A 23,891-nucleotide genomic window follows, 5' to 3' on the forward strand; every position below is an offset into this window, starting at 1 on the left:
AAAAAAGGAGTTTGGGGTAAGTGTAAGCTGTTTATTTATCTTTTTTTTTTTTTTTCCTGAAAGAAATTGATGTGTGGGAGAAACCAATATAAGAATGTATATGTTGAAGGTGAATTAATTAATATGAGGGCTTTGTCTTCTGTTTAATGCCAAAAATAAATCAAATTTCTTTAAGTAATTAATTAGTGCTGGCTTTTTATTATATTTTTTTTGTGAAATCCCAGTTGTGTGTGGTATACACGACATAACCACAGCAGCTTGGCAGGAGAAGCAGCGTGCCCTCGCTGTGGGGTTATAGCCCACCCCAGAGCAAGGCAGAGGGCACCAGAAACATCCAGTTCTCCCTGGCACTTGGAGCTTTCACCTCCAGCTTCAGGGTCTGAGAAACAAACAGCAAACAGAGGCAAACCTTGAATAATTTGGGCCAAACCCCAAGGGAGGGTGGAAGCGCTGTGAGGGAAAGCTGGCTCTGAGGTGAGGCACAGAGCGGGGCTGTGTGTCACCAAGTGAGGCGGTTGGGCTGAAATCCTGCAAAAAAAGTAGTAAGCAGGCAGTGAGCAGACGTGTATATCCTAAAGGGTAACAGCTTTAAGCTAAAAAAGGGCAGATTTAGGTATTAGGAAGAAATCCTGCACTTTGAGGGCAGTGAGGCACCAGGACAGGTTGCCTGGAAAAGCTGTGCCTGTCCCATCCTTGTGAGGAAAACCTGACCTGTAGAAAGGCTTTAGGGCTAGGTGAGCTTTAAGATCCTTTCCACCATAACCCCTTCTGTGTTTATGAACCCTTTATTTGTCCCAATTTATCCGATTTCTATTATTTAACTTAAATTTTCCCTGGTGGCAACGGGGCTGGGGGGGCGTTACAAAATGGCTGCCGCGCATGCGCCGTGGGCGGGCGCGGCGGGTTTGAACGGGGCTGAGGGGAGGCGGCTCCGTCCCTTGTTCTGCTGGGTAAGTAACTCGGTTTCCTGAGGAATCGCTGCACTAATATTGCTCTGTATTTGTTTTTAAAATTTAGGAGATTGCCTTGTTTAGTGACAGTTACTTCGTGCTGCCTGCCGCGTTCTCCATTTGGTGGAAAAAGGAGCGGTTGCTGCACTTTCTGCCTTGTTTAAGTTCCCTTTGCTTCTTTGACAGTTTATTATCCTTCTCAAAATACTGCTTGTGCACTTAGAGTTTACTTAAAGTCTTTCTTTTCAGTGCTTTTTGACTTTTCTCCCTCAGTGTGACAGCAGAGGACAATGGCTTCTTCGGATCTGGAGGACTTGTGCTTTCACATCAACATGAAGATTTCAACTATTAAAAAGACTCTGCAGTTAAGGAGCATCGGTAAAAGAAATTAAGGCTGGGTTTTGTCTTGGTTTGGGCTCATACCTCCTTGCAGAAAATCAGTGGGCTGGGTGCCAAGCAAGAGAGAGGATGCTCCTCTGAGAGACTCGTAGGCTGGTGGTTAATACCCCATATATTTCTACAACTGGTGGGAAAAGGAGAAAAAATACCTTGTTAAGTTAGGCCTAATTACAAAATAAGTTAAGCCTAATTGCAAAAATATGCAGAGGAATAGCTGGAGGTGAATACCAGTGTCTTCTTCCTGCGTTACAGGAGTGCATCTCTGTGGTGTAAACGTGCTGTGGGTAACAAACTTATTTAATCTGCCATGGTGAAGCTGATGTAAATATTTTAGGCTCATCTCTTATCCTTTCTTAAATGCAGATGTTACAGAGAATTGTAGAAATGTTGTTTGGAGAGGTCATCTGGGCTAACTTTGGTGTTTGAAGAGCAGAGGGAGATGGTGAAGGGGATAATGTTGCTGCTTCTCTTGGGAGGAGATGCTGGCTGGGGAGCATAGAGTAAGGAGAAAATCGCTGTGCAGAGAGGAGGGAAATTGAATTTTGTTTTTGTGTCAGAGATGCTTTGGTTTTCTGGAGTAACATTCTCACATTCTCTCTTTGACAGGTCAAGAGCCATCCTTCAAGTCTATGCTCTGCAAAATAGGACAAGAGATGGTTCTCTTGCACGATCTCCTGAATAAAATGGAAATGGAAGTTCAACAGCAAGAAAAACTGAAGAATTTGCTCAAAGTAATTGTTTTTCTGTTTGTAAAATACTGAAAGTCTCAGAGGAATCTTTGTGCTTAGTTGTTGCTCTCGAGATCCTCAGTGATATTTTCAGATGCAAGAGGCTACTTCAAAATGAAAGGGCAACAAATACTTTTAAAAACTTGTGAAGCAATGCAAAGTGTTAGCTGCTGTTCTTGAAACTCTTCCCTGTCTCTGGTTGGGGTTTAGTGGAGGTTAATGCCTTGTCGAGGGTGTTGCAAAGGGAGTATGTAGTTATTTCCGTTCCTTATTGCTAATTCAGAAGGCTTGAGAGAATCAAAAAATGGATTCTCAACAGGCCGTTGCTTTTTCTTCTTGATCAAAAACCTTTTTCCCAGGTGAGAATGGGATTCTATTCGCAATACTCCTGCAGAACCTGTTGATATCGACATAGCTGGTGTTAGAGGATTAAAGGCAAAAAGAAATTTTAGTTTTCCATCAAATTTACAAGTAAGAATCTTTTATAAAACCAGCAGATGAAGCAGATTTGGTTTATCAAGGCACAGAAGATTAAAAATGCTGTTTTTCAAGCTCTATACGTAGCAAGTATGCCTTTATCAGAATAAACTCTGTGGTCTAAAGAGTAGATTTATTTTTACATCCATGCAATAGATACACAAATGAATTAATTAGAATATATTTATCCGTTTTAGTGTGCGTTTTCAGTGCCTTCATTTGTTGTAGGTCTTTTTTGAAAGTGTTTGAGGAATGCAGATGAGTTTCCTGTAGCTTTCTTCCTATAGTCACCACCACCTTTCCCCTACCCAAACCTGCCACGGTACATTGTGAAATACTTCCTGCCCGCTCAAATTTCTCTGACACTTTGAGGGCAAGGGCAGGGAGATTCGTGTTTTCTCTCTCTTAGCTTTGTTTTTCCTGAGCTTTACTTGCTACTCTTGGAAAATGAGGCAGTAAAGATATAAAACAACGGGAAGAGCCCAAAAAACACCTCTTAAGAATTGCTTTAACATCATCCTAACAGTAAGTTAATTTTAATTGCACGATGTTGTTAAAGTTTCAGATTTCTGATGGTTTCCACCATTAATTTCAGGAGCTCCAGAAGTCTGCTGAGAGAGACCAAAGCGAAGCCCAGCACCTCCGCGAAAACATTCCCCTCCACCTGCCTAAACCGACTCGGAGCTGGTACGTGGTGGGTGAGCGTGGAGATGTTGCGTCCTACAGCTCCCATCCTTTCCCCAGGAGCTAATTCTGAACTTTTAGGACCCTGAGGTTCTTACGTATTGATTCTGGAATCTGCTCCTGATTTTTATTTTATTTTTTTTCCATTATTGGAAACAATAATGGAAAAAAAAAATGGAAACAACACAGAGCAGAGCTTCTGTTGTCACAATTTCGTGTACCAGCCGTTTCGGGAGTCCAGCAGGTGGCACTCACCATCCTTAACACTGCAGAGCTGGCCCGAGTTTCCTTGCTCCAAAAGATTAATGGATGAGTCAGGCTTCCCAAGGCTTGAACTCATCTCAAAGTGCTTTAAAGCTGCCCGTTAGACTGGAGCTCCGCGCTCTGCTTCATCGGATACGAATCGAGGCCTCCTGTTCTGCGAAATGGAACGGGACATTGAATTTTTAACTGCTTTGGGCTGCTTCCAATTCACCTGCTGGCGGCGAAACGAGGGGCCCTAATGAAGTCAGCTGAAGTGTGCCGTTTGAAAAGGGAGCGTGTGCTGTAGTTATTTCTTTTTCCTCTAGGAGAGATCGTGATTTGTATTCACCCGGCCTCTCGGATGGCTTGGAACTCAGGGCTGTGAATAAACAGAAAATGTACTGGTGTTCCCCTTACTACTTAGCTGCTATTTATGTGCTTAATATTCATTCATTTTCCAGTATCGCTGGGCCAGCTGTGAAAAGCGAGGACCAAACAAAAGCTGCAGAACCTGAACATGCAAAAAAACCTGCCAAGGAGCCAAGATTTATTAAAGAAGCATCTTTAATAACCACAGAAGAATTTGAAAGCATTCCCGCGTGAGTAAACACCTCTTTTTCTTACTCCCTCGCACGTCAATTTGGCCAGAAAACAGAGGTTTGGGGAAAAACGAGCTCTTGCAACTGACAGATGTGTTGAAATTGTAAACGTTCCAGTGTGAAGCATCGTAGCAATAGCTCCAGACGTGATTTTATGCAGTACGGCTACACAAAAAAGCGAAAATGATGAAAAAGGCAGTTTTTAGTTGACCTTGACAATCGGTTTGTGAAAATATTGATTTATTTCTTTTGATTTCTCAGTCTGTTTTGAGAGGGGTGAAGAAATTCAACTTTCAGATTTACTCATTGGGTACTTCTGATGGAGTTTAGGAAGGACAGAGCTGGACCGTGACAATTTTTGGCCTTCATCAAGGGCCAGAGAAGCAGACGCAGCCAAATGTTGCTTTAACCCCCAGTAAAAGCTGTTATCTTCCCTGATAAACTCCTGAAGTGCTTCATTATCCTTAAAAGTGGAAGATCTGCAGCACAGCTCATGCGGTCTTCGGTGGCTTCGTGGCTTTTTTTGAGCTCTGCAGCAGGTATTTAACAAAGGCACGTGCTGTGTTCAGGCGCAGGCATGAAGGATCATGGATCAAACAGAACAGTCTCGCACGGTGGGAAGCCTGCAAATTATTTTAGCCTTCAAATCCATTCCAGAAAGACACTTTTTTTTTGAGGAAGGAGAAAAGAAACGGCACAGTGGATGTCTCAACGTTCAGTTCGAGGCAAACAAAAATGCTGGCTTAATTCTTTCTCCAAATTCTCACCGCCAAAGGTATTTTTAGCACGTGCGCTTTCATTGTAATTCCCGGACAGTAACTTAGGGGAATATTTCTTTTAGCCTGAACGTTTTTTTAGGGAGCTGGCCGTTAGGAGTTTCATCTCTTTTTTTTTTCCAGCTCTATCTTTGTGGCAGACTGCTGTTAGGCTGTTCTTTTGAAGAACGCAGCCCTCTGCTTTGGGTTTTGTACCTACGGATTCAAGGCAGAAACAGGTTTAGGGAAATAAATCGTGCCTTTCTGCTGCTGCTTAAGGGTGAGCTGAGTTTTGCTGGCTTTTTTAAGGGTATTTTATTGATTGTGGTTTTCCGTTCATATGAAATAAAACAAGGGAAGGATTTCTCTGAAATAAAACAAGGGAACGAGGAAACACAGAAAACAAAACTGATATTTCTTCAAAAAAACTAAGGGATGCCTACAAGATTATAATCCTACATAATTTTTATTTTTAATGTGAACCAAATTTCACTCTTAGGCAGAAACATTTCATTTCAATTTTATCTTTGCATTGTTTTCTGCCAAGCAGGTTGATTTTTTTCTGTTTCTAGTTTAAATGTTAGGCTATAAATGCAACCTTTATTCCACTTTTGAAATGCTCCCGAAAGTTTAGGGCCAGGATATTTTTTTTTTTAATTTCTTGATTTGGCTTTCTAATGTTCTTTCTTTCTGCTTCAAGATCTGTTATGGCTTTTTTTCCTGCAGCATTATTAAGCGCTCTAACGAACCACCAGGTTTATTCATTAACACGAGGCAGCAGAAACTGCCTCGAACTAGGAGCAGCACGTTCAGTTTATGCTGAATAAAAAGAAAAATAAGCGAAGAACTTAAAGTTTTGGACTTTCTGGCTGCTGACTTTGATTTTTTTTTTTATTTTTTTTTAATTGCAGGTACATGAAAGGCCGCTTGACGTACGATCAAATTAACGCCGTCGTTCAAGATCTCAACAAGGCCGTGGTGGGCAAGTACAAGATCCTGCACCAGCCTCTGAAATCCATGAACGCGTCGGTCAGGAATCTCTACCACCGATTCCTGGGGGAGGAAACGAAGGATACGAAGGGTAAATCTGCTCTGATTTATTCTCAAAACAGGAAAAACAAAAAGGAAAAAGAACAAAAACTCCCTATGGAGGCACCGACAACACCTTGCCATAGAATTTCTGGTCCTCCCTTGACGTAAGGGGAGGAGAACAGGGAATAGCCACTGTAAAACCCATTGGCCGCTCCTGCCAAGCTGAAATTTAGCAAAAAGAGCCAAAATTTAGTAAGCTGAAATTTAGCAAAGCACTCACGTTGAGGTGGCTTTGTGGAAGAGACAGGGCTGTCTGAAAATCTTAAGAAGCCTTCTCGTCTGTGAAGCACAGATGAGCAAAAACGCCCTGAGATGTCTTTGTCGCTCAGCTTACGGGCGAGCTTCTCCGAATGTACGTGGCACAGCAAATCTCTCATCTTAAAAATCTATTTTTTGACGTTCCTTTTCTCTGGAGAACAACGCCACGGTGTCTGCCTCTCGATTCCTGCCCTGGGCAGAAGGCAAGAACGTTCTCCCTTTAAATATTCTTGGGTTGGGTGGGTTTTTGTGCAGCCCAGCTCTGCTCCGGTCTAACGGTGGCTCATTTTAGCCTTGAAATCCTCGCTTCACCTTCAAATAAGATGAAGGTTGCTGCCCTGAATTCTGGGCAAAAAAAAAAAAGGGAGAAATTGCACGCAGACTTCTTGTTTCATAATATCACGCTTCCAGTCTTAGAAGCAACACGTTATTTCCCCGTTCCTACTTTTCTGGGTGTTGCTTTCCTTGGAATCAGTCTGCTCCTGGTTTCAGGTGGCTTTTTTTTTTTTTTTTTTTGCTGTTTTCCAGGCGAGTTTTTTGTCGTGGAGGCCGACATCAAGGAGTTCACCCAGCTGAAAGTGGATAAGCGCTTCCACAGGATCCTCAACATCCTGCGCCACTGCCAGCGGGTCAGAGAAGTCCGCGGCGCGCGCCTCGTCCGCTACGTCATCTGCTGAGGGAGCTTCCTGGATTCTGCTCACCCAAAAGACGTGGAGGGCAGAGAGACGAAAAGATTTTGTCCTCTGCAGGGAGATTTCATGTGTGGGCACTCCTCTTAAGCTCTCATTTTCTAAAACTCAATAATTCAGGACCAAAAAGTGTTTTCCAAGCATCTCTTCCACGTTTAGAGCAGCGATATCAAAGGGCCTTGAAGCATTTGAGTTTAATTTCTGGAAACCTGGGAGGCACTGATGTCTCTTGGTACCTTAAAATCACAAACCAGGTGCAGATACAACCACAAACCAGGTGAAATTGGCGCACCTGTAGTCGTAGGAAGCTGTAATCACCTTTTTAATGTTAAATTCTCTGCCTCTTAACCTTCCTTTCGTGTTTACGAGGTGGAGACCGGAGTTACTACTCCACAGAAACCCAAAAGAAGCACTGGGTTCTTTTTAATGCCTCAAACCAATTCCCAGATTTCCTTTCCTTAATCTTTTTTTTTTTAATTCCTATCCTAACTGTGCGTTTTGGAGTTCCTTGCATCATTCGAACAGGAAGATCTGAGGTGGTTTAAACGTTTCCAGACCGATGCTCGGGTGGTTCTGCTGCCCATATGGTTTTCATACTTCATGCATCCAGATTTTTTTTGCTCAGACCAACACACTAAAGAGCAGAACAGGACTCATTTTTTCCCTTTTGTAGTGAAAACGTTGAATTACATTTAAAAATACTGGCCAAACTCCACGTTTTTAGAGTTTTTTGAAAGGTGGTGATTAATTTCAACTCTGTGAGTGATGAAAATTGCTTTGATAAGAAAACTTTTAGTCTTTTTTTTCTTTCCTGAGTCTCTATCTGCTGTTATCCCAGCAACTATTTGAAAATCCTTCTTGTTTTACCCTGTCAGCTGACAATTTAATGAGCAAACGAGCCTGAATAAACTCAGAACCTGGTTAATAAAGAGATTCTGGCGAGTACCAAATCACCTTTTCTGGTGTCTTTTGCCCTGGGATGTCATGCTCTGAGCTGCTATCTCTGCGTAGTGTCCGATTTTATTTCATCTTTGGCATAGGAAGATGTGCAAAATGAGAATTTATCTTAATTTCTGTAACTTTTCTCTTAATTTACAGCATGATTTAGTTTCCTGGGTGATTTATATCGGGATTATACGGCTTTAACTTGAAAAATGTGGGGAAGAAGTAAAAAAAAAGAGCCTGTGTTGCCCCAGGTGCTCACCACACTCCCGTCTCCTTCCTCGAACGCCACGCTGGTGTTTCCAAACAGTTTTTCAGCTCTGAGTCACCTCAAAACCTGGCTCTCCAGCTCCTGCCGCCGTGCGCTCGCTTCTTTTTCTTTGGCTGGAGTTTCCCTTCTCTCCCAGCAGCGCACAATTGGCAATCGTGTTGCGCGTCGCGGCGCGTTACTAATACTCCCCCAGAATTTAGCTTTCCAGTGCGGACTTGTCCTCCTCCAAACATCAGCTTCTGTTTTTTTTCCTCTTTCTGATGCTTCATCTCCTAAGCAAAAAGGTCTCAGGGGCGCGCACACCTTCCTCAAGTGACTCTCAGAAGTGGTTTTTGCAGCTTTAAGGGGTCGCTGATAGTGCCAGGCTGCTCACCTGGCCCAAATATCGACACCATGAAATAAAAACGACATAGGCATCCCCAGAGAACAACGGGTGGAGTTGTGAGCCCTGAAAAAAAGGGGAAAAAAAGCTTATTTTCATCATTAAAATGAAAACCTTCTCATCTAGGTCCCTCCCACCTTGTATGATGGTGGTGGGAGCTCAGCGCCGGGGTTTTATTTTGCTCCCTGATATATTTAAGCAATTATTCGTCATCAAGTTTTGCTTTTATAAGAAGTTTCCTTGAGCATTTTGGTTCTTATAGCGGACCCCTTAAGGTGTGTGACCACCAGGAGAAGATACCAGCAGCTACAGAGCTTAATAATTAGGCTCACCGTTTTCCACAGCGAAGCACGAAGCCTAAACGGGTTTTTTTTACGAAACAGACGATTTTTTTAATAAAAAAAAGCAGCCTTTAAATTGTCGTACGGCGTTTTCCTGGGAATTGGGATGCAATTAAAACGGAGAAAGGCTTTTAAAAATAGAACCGAGGAGGGTGATTCATTTCGCTCGCCGGCCGCGCTTCTTTCGAGGCGGTTTGTTTGGGGGAAAACAGCCGCGAGCAAGGGTGGCAACGATTCAAGTGCATTTCTATTAGTCTCTATTTTCCTGGTTGATTTAAGTCCTTTTTTTTATTTTCATGGTGTCTGTAAGGAGGAGAAATCGGAGGCAGACAGAGGCTGAGCTGGCCCGCGGGGGTGTGGTGGAGGAGACCTGGCCAAAATGAAGAGAAACCAGAAGGGCAGGGCCAGCCAGAAAGGTTTGTAGGGGCAAAAAGAAAGGAATTGGGGTTCCTGAATGTAAAAAACGAGGATTTAAGGAGAGACAGCGCTGCTGGAATCGTCTTTTCAACCCTGTAGCTTCAAAATCTGCCCCTCAGCCCTTCCACCCGGAGCTCTGGGCATCCCGTCCTGCAGGGAGAATTTGGGATAGCCCCAGAGGCAGAAGCAGCCCCCGTGAACCTTTCCCGTCTGTCTCATTCCTGCGCCATCCAGTTGGTGTTTGCCTTGCCGGCGATAATGACTCGGAAGTCTGTAATTGCTAGACAAATGTTTAACGAAGAGCGCTTTTAGCGCCCGTCTGCTTCCATCTGGAAGCGGCGTGGTCGCGGCTGCAGGCTTGGCAGCCTCCAGGGAGGCTCCGGTGGCCTCATCCTGCGACCGTCTCCCAAGGTAAGGCATTTCCAGCTCCTACCAGGAGGTTTTTTTCCCCTTTTTCCCTTCGGGTTAACATTAAAATGGAGGCATCATCCCTCTGCACCACCGTCGCCCCAAACCTTGCCCGGTTCCAGGCACTGAGGGGTCTTCCTCGCCTGCTTTGGCCACCAAATTCTCCACGTTTTGACCCAAAAAGCACATCCTGGGCTTCCCAGCCTGCAGCCCCTCTCTTTTTCTGACTCCGTACAGGTGCACCCAGAAATCTGCTTTGTATTTTCTTCGTTCTCCTTGATGATTTCACCCGGGCTGCTCTCACCGTGCTTAATATCACCCCAACGGCTCGCTTCTGTCAATTAGCTTGATTAATGACAGCCCAAATACAAAGCTCCCGGCCTGTCCAAGCCTTTTTATTAATTATTTTTTATTTTGTTCCCATTAGAACAACGCACTTTTTTATTTTCTCTTACCATGGCCAAGCTTTTGTCTCGGATATTAAGCAGGAGTCCCTGCTTTTCCAGGATGTGCACCCTCCAAAAATGCACACGGAGGGCTTGTGCCGATGAAATAAAGAAAATTTTTGCCAAAAACATCAAAATACGGATTAATTGGTTGCCTGTCCTATAGGATCCTCCTGAAATCTGCAGCGGGAGGAAGGTGGGAAGAGAGAGAGAGAGAGGAGAGCGATTTCGTCTTGTTTTGTTGTTTTTTTTTCTTTGCTTTGGCAGTTTTAGGTCAAATTAATGAAGCAGAGGGAAAACAAAACCCAAAATAAAGAAACCTTAAAGGAAATTAATGACAAACTGGTGGCAGTTTGGGATCTCGGAAGCTTTGCTCTCGAACGTTTTTGCTCCTGGGTTGATGGATGGAGCAGGGATGCGATGTCCTCCGCCGCGTCACCCAGCCCTTAGGGCTGTTTTGGGGTCAGGATTGCTCGCGGGCTCTCCCAGCAGACCGGGATTTGTTTGCTCTGGGCCGATTTGCTTTATTTTTAGTCGAAAATGTGGGAAGTACGTGGGTGATGGCAAACATCATTTGCAGCCCGCTGATTAATGATACAGCTGACGGAACGAAATCGGGCGGCGAGCTGGAAGTGCTGAGGGCAGCTGAAATTTGGTGAGCAGCGGGAACGTGTGGGATACGAGAGGCAAGAAAACCCCCATTGCTTTCTTCTTGCTGTAAATGCTGTGATTAGACAATAAAAATGCCCCGCCTGGAAAAAAGGACGCCTCCGCCATCATTGTGAGGAGGACACCTCCGTCATCATGAAGAAGACGCCTCTATTATCATGAGGGAGATGCCTCCATCATCATGAAGGAGACACCTCCATCATCGTGAGGAGGACACCTCCATCGTCATGAGGAAGACATCTCCATCATCGTGAGGAGGACGTCTCCGTCATCATCGTGAGGAGGACGCCTCCGTCATCATGAGGAGGACATCGCCGTCATCGTGAAGGAGACGCCTCCGCCATCGTGAGGAGGATGCCTCCATCATCATGAGGAAGACACCTCTATCATGAGGACACCTCCGTCATCGTGAGGAGGACACCCTCCACCATCACGAGGAGGACGCCTCCGTCATCACAAGGAGGACACCTCCTTCATCATGAGGGAGACACCTCCATCATCATGGAGGACACCTCCTTCATCATGAGGAGGACACCTCCTTCATCGTGAGGGGGACGCCTCCATTGAGGGGAGGCCTCATAAACGTGTATAAATCTCTGAGGTGAGGGTGTGGAGAAGATGGAGGCGGGCTTTTCTCAGTCACACGCCGTGACAGGACGAGAGGGGCACAAACTGAAGGCCAAGAGGTCCCAGCTGGATATGAGGGGGGTTTTCTGTGAGGTGACAGAGCCTTGGGACAGGCTGCCCGGAGAGGTTGTGGGGTCTCCTTCTCTGGAGACACTCAAAATCAGTGGTGGCCATCCCGTACCTCACGGGAGGAAGGTTTGAGGGAAACATTTTGTCACGGGGGGCAGCGATGGGACAAGGACTTCAGACTGGGAGGGGGAAATGGAGGCACGGGGAGGGAATGCTGAGGGCGGCTGCCCCGAGGAGCTGTGGGGGCCTCATCCATGGCAGCGCCTCTGTGGCGGGGGGTGGCACTGGGGTGGCACTGGGGGGGTGTCGCTGTGTGGTGGCACTGGGGGTGACACCAGGGGATATCACAGGGGGTGTCACTGTGGGGATGTTGCTGTGTGGTGTCACTTTGGGGGTGTCACTTTGGGGGTGTCACTGTGTGGTGGCACTGACAGGTGGCACTGGGGGTGGCACTGGGAGTATCACAGGGGTTTCACTGTGTGGTGGCACCAGGGGGTGGCACTGGGGGTGGCACTGTGGGGATGTCGCTGTGTGGTGACACTGACGGAGTGGCACTGGGGGTATCACTATGGGGGTGGCACTTTGGGGGTGGCACTGGGAGTATCTCAGGGGTGGCACTGTGGGGGTGGCACCAGGGGGTATCACAGGGGATGTCACTGTGGGTTGTTGCTCTGTGGTGACACTGCCGTGTGTCACTTTGGGGGTGTCACTTTGGGGGTGTCACTGTGTGGTGGCACTGGGGATGTCACGGGGGTGTTGCTGGGGGATGTCGCTGTGTGGTGACACTGACAGGTGGCACCGGGGGGTGGCACTGGGGGGATCACTGGGGGGGTGACACTAATGGGTGGCACTGGAGGTGTCACAGGGAATATCACTGGGGGGGGGTGTCGCTGTGTGGTGCCACTGCCGGGTGCCACTTGGGGGTGTCTCTGGGGGTGTCGCTTGGGGGTGTGTCTCTGCGTGGTGACACTGATGGGTGGCACCGGGGGGTGGCACTGGGGGTGTCGCTGGGGGAGTGTCGCTGTGTGGTGACACTGCCGGGTGTCACCGGGGGGCTACCACCGGGGCTACCACAGGGGCTATCAGGGGGGCTACCACAGGGGGTGCCGCCACAGCGGCTGCCTCAGGGCTTGCGTGTGTGGAGCGGGAAGGAGGAGGAGGAGGAGGAGGAGGAGGGGGGGGGCGGCCCCGGCTGCCCGTGAGGCCCCTCCCCGGCAGGTGGCTCCCGCGCGGCGGCTGAGGCCGGGGCTGACGTCAGCGGCGGGGGCGGGCGGCGGGTGCCGGTGCCGAGCGAGCCCCGGCTTCATCCTCCTCATCCTCCTCCTCCTTCATCCTCACCCTCCTCATCCTCCTCCTTCGTCTTCAGCCTCCTCCCCCTTCATCCTCCTCACCCCCGCGGCCGCAGCAGCCTCCCGCCGCGCCTCAGGGGGCTGCCGCCTCACGGCGAGCCCCCCCCCCCCCTCCCCTCCACACCCAGGCGAGGAGGTCGGGGGCGCCTCAGGGCTCAGCCTTTGGGGACAGCGCTGGGGACAGCCGGGTGCCACCAAACCCCTCGGGGGACATCGAGAGAGGCAGGAACGGGGGCGCCACCTGCCTCGTCGGCAGCGTGTCCGCCGTGGAGAAGATGTGAGGGCGAAGGGAGAAGCCCCTCAGCGTCACCTCAGCGTCCCCTCAGCATCACCTCAGCGTCACCTCAGTGTCACCGACAGCCTCCCAGGTAGGTGGCTGGAAGGGCTCAGCCCTCATGAGGGAGAAAATCCCAAGCAGGTGACCCCTGCTTGGGAAGGAGGACACCAAACCAGCATCCCACAGCGTCTCCAGGTTGCAGGTTGGCCGCTTGACGCGGGTATTCCCTCCTTCAGCTCCCCTCTGAACCTAAAACCTAGAAAGGAGGAGCTGCGCCCAGACACCCGCGTCGGGAGCGATCATTTTGATTCCTCCCAGGCCAAAATTTGGATTTTTGATCCCAAATTCCGCCGAGACTTTTCCAGGCAGTCCAAGGCGCGTTGGTGGACGTGATTCATTGCCCCGTGGTCAAGCGCCCCAACGCGTCTGGGCTGAGCCGTTCGCCCTGTGGAAGGCCCAGACGGGATGAATTTCACCCCCGTCACTGGTTCAGACTCCGATATTTGTGTTTCAGAGGTCTGAATTTAAGGGAGGTGAAGCGTCTCTGCCACCGTCGTGGAAGAAAATCGCCCACGAGCAGTGACCAGAGCACCCAGGTGCTGTTTGTGGGTCGCTTCCAGGGATATTTGGGCATCTTTCTGGGCACGCAGCTGCTCTGGAGCACAAAACTTCTGCTGGGATGGGTAGGAGGACGGCCCTACTCTTCTACCAAGGGTCAGGAGCCTTTCCAAATCCCCCCAAAATCCTCGTGAAGTGGCTCAGCCTCGTGTCAGGTCCACTCAGGAGTCAGCCGAGAGCGACCAAGCCCCGCGTTAATAACCACCAGGGTCCATCTGTCCCTCTCCGCTTTGCGCAAACACGTTCTGGGTGGCACCTGATTTTTACAGCCGCGTTAATTACCTGGTAACTGATAGGCCTGGAGCAATTAGCGGGGTAAAGCAAGAGGAAAAAGCCTGATCACAGCTCCTGATTCAGAGCTCTGGCTGCCGAGAACCCCCCCTCTGCACCTGGGCATCCCCAGCCCTGGGGTGGTTATGGGGGAAAAAGGGGGAAAAATGAGGCTTTTACCTGCCGAGGGGCTCCTGCTCTGGAAAAAAAAGAGTGAAAGAGTTTGGGCAGCGTGATTTTATTTTATTTTTTTTATTTTTGTCCCCAGCATCGCCTTGCTGTCTCCCTCCACCCAGGTTATTTGGGGGGAGAAGTCACTGGGAACGCGCTCTGTTTTCCCTCGGGCTATTTTAGGACCAGGACTTACATTTTTTTTCTTACAATTCTCCAGCTCTCCAGTGTTTTTTTTGACAGCGCCAGCACATTTCGTCCGCAGCCGCTTCGTTCAGTTGCTGGCACCCCACAAAAACTCACAACTTTTTCCCAAAAATGATGAGAGCTGCAGGTGAGGGACCCCAAACTTCTGCTGTGTGCAGACAGGAGGGGAACGAGGATCAGCGGGGTGCTTTTTGGGGCAAGGTGCTCTGCCCCGTGTAATTTTACTACCCGGTGTGCGTGCCGTGCCTGCCTCCTCCTCTGGGGCAAATTCCTGCTGTGGGCTGGAATGAAAAACCTCCGGGGCTATTCCTACCTTGTTGTTTGATTTTATTTTTATTTTTATCCCCTTCCTGCTTTTATTTATCTCAGTTTGGCCCCGCCAGCGATAACGCAGGCAAAGTCCTGACCTGTGGCATCCCGGCGAGCGAAGGGCTGGTGGACGGGGTGCGGGTGAGCGCCGTTTATTTATTTCCTCTCTCCTTTAGGAGCCCGCCAGTGTTTGTTCGAGGCATTAGTAGCAACTCCCCGGCTGGAAACCGCAGGGCCCAGGGCGGTTTTGTGTGCTTGGACCCGCTGGGAAAGCTTTCCCTCACCTCTTGTCCGTGCTCAGCCACTCGAAGCCCCGGCCACGGCTGATTTAGCAGCGCCGGGGGCAGCCCAGCGCCTTTTGTGCCCCGTTTAAAAGTCCCAATGGTTTCCATTTGCATCCTGGCAGTCAAAACATCTGAAAAATATTAGTTTTTTGGGGGGAAAATAAGTGTATAGTGGACTCCTGAGGATGTTACGTGGCTCTCGGAGACCCCAGGTAGCTGTGTGCACGTGAGCATCTTATTTTTCAGTCCCTGGTGCCGGCCCCGCTGTTGAATCTCTGCTCCCATCACTGCCGAGATGTAAAAACCCGCAGGATCCGGCCCCTTCCGAGCGTTTTCAAGCGAGAGATGGCTCTCAGCCTCCTTTAATTAGCACCCGTGGTGCTCCCTTAATAACAGCCGGCTCGTTACAGCACTCGAGCTTTAATGAATTCCCCCTGCTAAGGGAAGGAGGGAGGGAGGAGGTGGCAGCGTGGATGGGAACCAAGTCAGCCCTCGACCTAAATTGGGGCGTAAATAAATCAGACGCGTTCGTTTTATCGTGCTTTTAGGCAGGTTTTTTCGTGCTCTGAACCCAAAATGGGAAAAAGCAAGCTTAATTTTTTTTAGCTGGGGCTTCTCAGGCTCTGATTTTATTTTTTTCTTGTTTTCTGTGCCCCCGCCAAGATGTTCCCGGGACAAAAGTGCAGCTACCGTGCGCGCTTATCAGCCAGAACTTTCCTCCCTCCCGGTCTTACGCGGCACATTTTCCCTTTTCGGCGCCTCCAGTGCTTCACTAATTATTAATAATGAAGCTGACGAAGCAAAACTGAGGGTTTCCTTCCACGCCGGGCGCAACAAACTTCCCAGGCTTGGGGTGCGGGGGCCAAGCTGGCACGCGGATCTCCCTTGTGCCGCTCCGAAATCTTCGCTCTCTGTCGAGCTGGGGACAGCACGAGTCGCCCATCTTAATGAGGACGCTCTCCTCCTCTCTGGGAACACGCCGTCCCATTAGCATTTTCGTTTTGAGGCTCTTCGGGGCCGGGCTAGCAATCCTCCGGAGCGATTAGCCCAGCTGCACGGAAGAGGTGGCGGTGCCAAACTTCAAACCGAGCTCTGGGGCTGACATCCCAGCTGCAAAACCCTTTTTTTTTTTTCCCTCCTTCCAGGAGGAAAGCCTTTACGCGGCGTTTGGTGGTGTTTTTGAGTGATTCCATCTCTTTTTTTTAATTCCAGGAGCAGGGCTGAGAGCTGCCCAGCGCTGGGGACGACTCTTGGACTTTATATCCTAAAGATCAGAGGAAAAGACACGTGAGGTACTGGAAATGCACCCGTGGAAACGTCCAGCGGGGAAAGAGTGAGCTTCGATGCACGTAGCTGGGTGGAGAAGCTCTGTGGAGACCCGCGGGCAGGAGGAAGGCTGCGGGGCAGCGGAGGGGCCATGGGGGCGCGCCGGGCTCTGCCCCGTTGCGGGGACATCGGTGCTGGCTGCTTGCCCCGGGACTGAAGCCTTGGGGACGTCGGGCAGCGCTTCGGCACGGCCCCCGAGGCTTTGGTGAAGGATAAAGAAGCCATGGCCGAGAAGTGCGACTGCATCGCCAGCGTTTACGGCTACGACCTGGGCTGCCGCTTCGTCAACTTCCGCCCTTTGGGTTTCGGGGCCAACGGTTTGGTGCTGTCGGCCCTGGACAGCAGGAGCTGCCGTAAGGTGGCGGTGAAGAAAATCGCCATCAGCGACGCGCGGAGCTTGAAGCACGCCTTCCGCGAGGTGAAGATCATCCGGCGCCTGGAGCACGACAACATCGTCAAGGTGTACGAGGTGCTGGGGCCGAAGGGGAGCAGCCTGCGGGGGGATTTCTTCAAGTTCAACGTGGTCTACATCGTCCAGGAGTACATGGAGACGGACCTGGCTCGCCTGCTGGAGCAGGGGAAGCTCGCCGAGGAGCACGCCAAGCTCTTCATGTACCAGCTCCTCCGCGGGCTCAAATACATCCACTCGGCCAACGTGCTCCACCGAGACCTCAAGCCGGCCAACATTTTTATCAGCACCGAGGACCTGGTGTTGAAGATCGGCGATTTCGGGCTCGCCAGGATCGTGGATCAGCATTACTCCCACAAGGTAGGCGCCGAGAAATCGAGAAATCGCCGCGGCCTCGTCCGTTGACGCCCTTCTTCTTGTATAAAACGCCAGTTGCCATTTATCCCCACAGGAGAAGCGCGTGAAAGGGTTCCCACCTCATTAACAAGCGTCGTTTTTTGGTTGTTTTGGGGTTTATCCTCACGTCTGCGCCCTTGCAGGGCTGGAGAGCTTGGGGTACGGCGCAGAGCTGCAGCTCCGCCAGCAGTCAGTGGCAGAAATTGCAGCCTCGAGGGAAGAGGAACCCAGGAGCTTGTGCTGGGTGCTGCCCAGTTCCTGATTTGGGGGCACCCGCTACTCGCCGTCGCAGCTTTTTGAGTGCAAAACGCTGGATTTTGGGGTGCAGCACGCTTGGATGCTCAGGAGAGGGGCTGAGGGGCTGAGCCAGATCCTGAATCTTGGTGGTTCTCCAGACGAGGCGAGCCCTCGCTCCCTCCTGCACTCGATTTTCTTCACTTTTCACTTTCTTTACTATGATATTTGGGAGAACTTGACACTAATCCTACCCACAGCAGGTTTATCCCTTTTATTTATTTTTTTTTTAGGTCGTTTGAGTAGTTCTTACGCGAGCCTTAGGAAGAGAAGCAGCAAAACGAGGCTTGAAAATTACAAAAAAATTGCAAACCTTTGGCTTTTTTGCATTCCGTCACAATTCTCTCTCTGCTCTTCCAGGGTTACCTTTCGGAAGGTTTGGTCACCAAGTGGTACCGCTCGCCTCGCCTCCTCCTCTCGCCCAACGACTACACCAAAGCCATCGACATGTGGGCGGCCGGCTGCATCCTGGCGGAGATGCTGACGGGGAGAATGCTCTTTGCAGGTAGGTCCCCATCCGTTTATTTAATTTTTTTCCTCTTTTTTTTTTCTCCTTGCTCGTGTGTTTGGAGCCACGGAAAGCTCTGCTTTGGGGAGATTTGGGTGCGGCGTTCCTCTTTTCTGGGAGCTTAGGAATAGACGGGGAAATAAAAGGCTTGAAACCCCAAATGTTCCTAAATCTGCCAAAAAAACGCGTGTAGGTGCAGGCATCGCAGCCCAAAAGTTCTCCGCCTCTTTCCCTCCGGGATTTTGGGCACCTCAGCTCCCCGCCTTTCTCTCTCTGCCCCGTTCAGGGGGACACGAGCTGGAGCAGATGCAGCTGATTTTGGAAACGATCCCGGTCGTCCACGAGGAGGACAAGGAGGAGCTGCTCAAGGTGATGCCCAGCTTCATCAGCAGCACCTGGGAGGTGAGGAAGCCGCTGCGCCAGCTGCTCCCCGAGGTGGACAGCCAAGGTAAAAACCCAATTCTCGTTACCTTAACGGGACTTGAAGGGACTCTTCCATGCACCAAGACCTAAATGAATAATAAATAATAACAAATGCATCTTTAATGGCAGGATTTGATCTTTTTTATGTAGCCTACATAAAAGGAATCAGCAAAAAAATCCCTATAAATCCCATATTTAAGTTTAATTCTAGTCACTTTCATTGCACTGAATTTCTGCTTTCATCATCACTCTCCACAGTCTTTCTGAAATAATTTTAGACGCCCAACATTTCTGAAATTTTAACGTGCAAAATAATTTAATAGCGTTTGTCGTGCCGAGGACTTAGCCCCGTAACCCCGAAGCAGGCAGGACAAATGCACCCGTGTTAGACCGCCGACAGGACTTGACCTTTAATTCCTTCCTTCCTTCGGGGGGGTTTGGGGTTCCCGGAGCTGTTTCTGGAACAAAAGCGAGCGGTGCTTTTGAGGACTGAGGGAGTTTGCTTCTGTGTGCTTCCCAGCTATCGATTTCCTGGAGAAAATCCTGACCTTCAACCCCATGGATCGCTTAACGGCCGAGATGGGGCTGCAGCACCCTTACATGAGCCCCTATTCCTGCCCCGAGGACGAGCCGGTGTCGCAGCAGCCGTTCCGGATCGAGGACGAGATCGATGACATTTTACTGATGGAAGCCAACCAGAGCCAGATGGCGAACTGGGACAGGTACGGTGCCTGGGGCTGGCCGGGAGACCAGATACTGGGATTTTTCTAGGCCAAATTGGACCGGTGAGTCTCTGAGCATCGATTTGGTTCGGTAACACGTTCCCTGGACCCACAAAGGGTTCTTGTTTTGCCTTTTTTATGCCGTTTTTTAATTCTGACTCAAGCTGGGGAGTTTTGTCGTTGATATCCGAAGGGAGGAGATGCTGAATCTGTGTCTTGAAGTCACTGGGAATCTTTCTGCCCTCGGTTTTAACAGCATACAACGTTGTCATTTGAATGCCATCGATTTGGGGTTCTTCCTTCTATCCTCCGCCCCTATAACACCCTGTCATCCTTTCAGGGACAAGATTCGGGACGATTTTATCCCGTTTCAAGGTGCCTAAGCCCTAGAGGAGTGCGTTAAAACATATTGGCGTTGGTTTTAAATGGATTGAAACCCGTACGGGGAGGGTTAGAGCAGATTTTCCCTGTCCTAGACGAACACCCCAGTTAAAAAGGTCCTTCCCGGGACTGGTGCAGCTGGGACAAACCCAGTAGCCACGAATTACCGACCTCAAATTACCGACCTCGTGTCTTTCCCAGGTACCACGTCAGCCTCTCGTCTGATTTGGACTGGCGGCACGATAAATATCACGAGATGGACGAGGTTCAGCGGGACCCGCGGGCGGGGTCGGGATCCATCGCCGAGGAGGCGCAAGTGGATCCCCGGAAATATTCGCAGAGCAGCTCGGAGAGGTTCCTGGAGCTCTCTCACTCCTCCATGGACCGCGTCTTTGACGCCGAGTGCGGCAAATCCTGCGATTACAAAGTGGGGTCGCCCTCTTACCTGGACAAATTGCTGTGGAGAGACAACAAGCCCCACCACTACTCGGAACCCAAGCTGATTTTGGATTTATCCCACTGGAAACGAGCAGCCATCGCGCCCGAAAGCGAGCTGTCCCTGGAGGAGGAACCCTCCAACCTCTTCCTGGAGATCGCCCAGTGGGTGAAGAGCACCCAAGTGGGGCTCGAGTGTCCCGCGAGTCTTCCGGAGATTCGGGAGCCTTCTCCTCCTCCCCACCTCCGCCAGGAATCCGAGGAGGTGAGCGCCGAAACCGACCCCGAGTTTAATTTGGACGTCTTCATCTCCAGGGCGCTGAAACTTTGCACGAAACCCGAGGATCTGCCGGACAACAAGCTCAGCGACATCAACGGGGCCTGCATCTCCGAGCACCCCAGCGAGATGGTGCAAAGCGAGGTGTACCAGAAGGAGCGCTGGTGAGGAACCCCGGCTTCTGCCCCTCCTTGAGCCCTTTTTTTACGCTGCTCCGAATGCCTTTTTTTTCCGACCAGGTTTTTCCGACCCCTTTTGACGCCGAAGAAGCGCACTGAAGGGGATCACGAGGCGTGAACGGAGTCTTGAGTTTCTTCCACTGCCTTAACAAGCTTGCCTTGCAATCTCTGGGACCTGTTTGCAACTTCAACGTTCAGCAGAGAGGTGCTGGTCCACGCTAAGTTTGCAAACAGAGGTCAAATCAACTTCTCCTTCCTTTTTCCATAGCATCTGAAAACGACGAGGGCAAAATCAGCTTTTTATTCTGGTCAGGTCCTCTCCCGGGGCGACGGCTTCCAAACTTGGAGCTCGTGGGAGGCAGAAAATAACCTCTCAAGACCGTCAACGGTGAAAGAATTTGACCACTCGGGATTTTATTTTTCTTTTCCCGACGGGAAGATAATTTTATTTAACTTAATTTTTTTTCTGGGCACCTTCTCCTCGTTTGGTTTCTCCTTCCCGTTGGAGCCGGGTGCTTCTGAACTCTTTTGGAGACACCACCTGGTGCCGGGTTCCTGTGGCATCGCTTTCCTAACCGGATGAATTTATGTATAAAAAAATTGTACTCACATTTCTCCAAGGCACTTTGCTTTCAGCTTCCCTGGAACACGCCGGCGGGCCAACAAGCGTGGTTTGTAAATAGACGCGGACACAAATGAATCCACTCTAACTTTTCGTTCACACTTAACGAGCACCTTACTAATGAATCAGCCAACGAGGGTTTGTATAGGGAGGAGATGTTCTATACTTCTATTTGACCAAACTCGGCCGTTTTTTAAATCAAAAACCTGTAAATAGCGTAGAAGCCAGCCTCCATTCGTGCTGCTGGTGGGGCGCTGCGCCTCGACTTTCATTTGTAAAAGAGAAACTCCTGTATTTAAAACTCCAAGGTCCGTATTTAACTATCGCTCCCATACCAATTATTTCTCCCCTTTTAACTCCTAAATGCTCTGAGCTGTGAAGAAAACGCGTGCGAGACTCGGGGGAAGGACTAACAACAGTGCATGCTGCATTAACCCTATTTTCTGTTCCTGGGGGGGCGGATTTAGGGGCAGGTTTAGGTGTAGGAGAGCTTTTGCTAGCGTTTGACAAGCCAGCAAGCTGCTTCTCCTCGTGAAACCCTCACCTTACGCTGTCCGGATCCGCTGCTGCTCCAGCAAAACGGGTGAGATGGGCGGGAGGCAAAGCGGACTCCGCTCTTCGGAGGTCCCCGGAGGATGTTCAGGCTGCTGCCCTGCAAAAAAATAAAAATAAAAAAAAAGAAGAAAGGAGGGAGAGGCAGAGGGCTGGGTTTGCAGGGCGTGCCGCGATTTATATACCTCAACTAAAGCTCAGCACTTTTCACTGGCCGGGGGGGGGCAGCTCCGGGATGAAGAGATCCGACCCCCTCGGTGTTTCGAAAATCAGAAGCCTCCAGAGCACAAACCCTGGCGCCGGGGAGTGAATTTCAACAAACACGGTGATTTCTGCAAAAAAAAATTAATAAATAAATTATTCCATTGTCTCTTGGCTTGCAGCAGAATAGATGGAACAAAAGGGTCTTGAAAGGGTTGCTCGGATTAATCGTAGAGGGCAAACAAGCAGGTGCTTTAGGGAGTTTGTGTGAATTTTTGCTAGGGTTTGGAGAGAATACACCCACTTACAGCTTGGACAGGACAGACTGTCCCTAAAAACTATTTTTTCCCCCCTTTTTTAATTTTTTTTTAAATTAAAAAATGTGTCGCAATGCCTACGGTGTTCGATTTTTTCTCCCCCTGCCATTTCTCCTCCGCTGTAGGCTGAGTTTTCACTGCAAAAAAAATGCAGTTCGTGTTCGGTGCTTTTTTTTTTCCCATTTTAGATCAGCTAAAGGAGCAATCCCAACTGGTAGCGAGTGGTCAGGAGAGGGCAGTGCTTCCCCTCTGTGTTTTTCTGGCTTTGTGCTCAACTCTGTACAGCCTCAAATCCATAAGTGGACGCTGCAGAGCTGTTACGCCGGCCAAGATGTCAATCTATCGCCCACAGATGCAAATTTCCAGGTTAATATTAACAATTAGCAACATCTAATCATTAACAGCTTATTCATGAGGTGCCTGTTTGAATTGCAAGCCTGAATTTTAGGGCTGTGGGGCTCGGCTGACCCCAAAGTACGGCACATCTGTGAGGTTGTGTGGGTCCTCAGCCTGCAAAGAGGTATTTTTACGAGAAGGAAAAGCTCGCAAAAAAGCATCAGTTGCGAATTTGAGCCTAACCTGAGCCCTCAGCCTAAAAACCCGCCTGTTATTTTTTTTTATTTTAATTCCCATTAAGAATCGGTGATATAAAAAGCCAAGAACATTGAGTCCAGCTCTGGTGCTTGTGCTTTAAATAGGCTGAAAAAATGGAGCTGTTAAAGAGAGGGCCGCCAAAACGATCTCCCGGATGGGGAAAAAAAATAAAAAATCTTCTGTTTCATTTATCGGGGGGATTTGGGAAGGGGCAGTAAGGGAGATTATGGGGAAAATAAAAGAGGAAGAGTCAGATTTAGCAAAGAAAGACGTGCTGCTAGCCACCACATAGGCATGAAGCATGGTCCAGACCTTCTTCGGGCTATTCTTAGCCAGGCACAAAGCCATGACCTTGCATGGTATTTTAGCAATCTTCTTTGTTTATAGGCACAGCATCGTGTTATGGGGAAACGTTTCAAAGCCAACACAACCGTGCCGACAGGGAGAGGGGGAGATATATAGGACATATAATTCATGACAAGCCTCAAAATCATGATTAGGAGGCGAGGCTTTGATTAAGCGAGTATCTTCTCTGGAGATATGTGGTGATTCTGCCAAACCTTCTGTTTTAATGAAATGTGCGTGCGTTTTAACTGGTCCTGGGGTTGTTTGGGTTGGGGGAAACCTTATTGAGACCTTATTGATCTCTACAACTGCCTGAAGGGAAGGTTTGGGGAGCTGGGGTCGGCCTTTTCTCACCCAAAACTAGTGATAGGACCAGGGGGAATGGCCTCAAGTTGTGCCAGGGCAGATTTAAGTTGAAAATGAGGAGATTTTCTGTCAGAAATTGTGGATAGGTACAGGGACAGGTTGCCCAGGGGAGCGGAGGCGTCCCTGCTGGAAGCATCTCACCCCAAGTAACAACCCCGGGGGCCATCTTGCTCCCCAAAAAAACCCTTTTTGGTGGCTTGGGCTGTGCCTTTCCTGCCTCCCCTTCCTTCCTGGCCTGCCACCCCTCAGGGCTGGGCTCCCCTTATGGCTGCCACAGCCATTTGGGGTCCCCTCCATGACCGGGTCCCCTCCCTCACGGGGTCCCCTCACAGCCCCCGGCCCCTTCCCGCCCTTTTCCCTCCGCGCCCCCTCCCCTCGCCGCCCCCTCCCCTCACGCAAGCCCCGCCCCCTTGCGGGCTCCGCGCTCCCATTCGCTGCCGGCCCCGGCTCATTTGCATATTACCGGCCGCGCCCGGCCCGCCCTCCCTCAGCTCCGCGCGAGGAGCCGCGGAGCAGCGAGCTCATTGGTGGAGCGCCGCCGCCTGCTCGAGGTTCCTCCCTTCTCATTGGCTGCGTGCGATGTCAGTCACAGGCACGCCCCGCCCTCCGGAGT

General features: G+C 49.8%; 2 protein-coding genes and 1 long non-coding RNA gene across 4 annotated transcripts; 2 read left to right on the forward strand and 1 right to left on the reverse strand.

Annotated features, from left to right (window-relative positions):
* Positions 1-829: 829 nt before the first annotated feature.
* SKA1 (spindle and kinetochore associated complex subunit 1) lies at positions 830-7,824 on the forward strand. 2 transcript variants are annotated; one of them, XM_068665061.1, is made up of 7 exons: positions 830-950; positions 1,224-1,328; positions 1,956-2,080; positions 3,150-3,241; positions 3,943-4,080; positions 5,747-5,916; positions 6,714-7,824. In XM_068665061.1, exons 2-7 carry the CDS (start codon positions 1,241-1,243, stop codon positions 6,860-6,862), a joined length of 762 nt encoding a protein of 253 aa, XP_068521162.1. In that variant the 5' UTR covers positions 830-950; positions 1,224-1,240; the 3' UTR covers positions 6,863-7,824. The 2 variants fall into 2 exon arrangements, with proteins under 2 accessions (XP_068521162.1, XP_068521163.1); XM_068665062.1 differs by lacking the exon at positions 830-950 and adding an exon at positions 1,010-1,028.
* A 6,372-nt stretch (positions 7,825-14,196) lies between these two features.
* On the reverse strand, positions 14,197-23,881 carry LOC137846696 (uncharacterized). Its single transcript, XR_011090604.1, has 3 exons — positions 23,742-23,881; positions 21,641-21,787; positions 14,197-21,555 (listed from the first exon to the last, which is right to left on the reverse strand). It is a non-coding gene; the product is annotated as an uncharacterized lncRNA (long non-coding RNA).
* On the forward strand, positions 16,481-23,058 carry MAPK4 (mitogen-activated protein kinase 4). The gene is made up of 5 exons (XM_068664768.1): positions 16,481-17,026; positions 17,717-17,861; positions 18,151-18,312; positions 18,808-19,009; positions 19,592-23,058. The coding sequence occupies exons 1-5, from the start codon at positions 16,481-16,483 to the stop codon at positions 20,268-20,270; spliced, it is 1,734 nt and encodes a 577-aa protein (XP_068520869.1). The 3' UTR covers positions 20,271-23,058.
* Positions 23,882-23,891: the final 10 nt, after the last annotated feature.

The sequence above is a fragment of the Anas acuta genome, chromosome W (genome assembly GCF_963932015.1).
Source record: "Anas acuta chromosome W, bAnaAcu1.1, whole genome shotgun sequence".
Lineage (NCBI taxonomy): Eukaryota > Metazoa > Chordata > Aves > Anseriformes > Anatidae > Anas > Anas acuta.

What these genes read in the sequence shown, in the direction of transcription:
- SKA1 (XM_068665061.1), top strand. Translation starts at nt 1,241, where the DNA reads ATGGCTTCTTCGGATCTGGAGGACTTGTGCTTTCACATCAACATGAAG. An exon ending in CCTAAACCGACTCGGAGCTG is followed by an intron (nt 3,242 to 3,942) that starts GTACGTGGTGGG and finishes TTCATTTTCCAG; the next exon opens with TATCGCTGGGCCAGCTGTGA. An exon ending in GAATTTGAAAGCATTCCCGC is followed by an intron (nt 4,081 to 5,746) that starts GTGAGTAAACAC and finishes TTTTAATTGCAG; the next exon opens with GTACATGAAAGGCCGCTTGA.
- MAPK4 (XM_068664768.1), top strand. Translation starts at nt 16,481, where the DNA reads ATGGCCGAGAAGTGCGACTGCATCGCCAGCGTTTACGGCTACGACCTG. An exon ending in ATCAGCATTACTCCCACAAG is followed by an intron (nt 17,027 to 17,716) that starts GTAGGCGCCGAG and finishes CTGCTCTTCCAG; the next exon opens with GGTTACCTTTCGGAAGGTTT. An exon ending in GGGGAGAATGCTCTTTGCAG is followed by an intron (nt 17,862 to 18,150) that starts GTAGGTCCCCAT and finishes TGCCCCGTTCAG; the next exon opens with GGGGACACGAGCTGGAGCAG.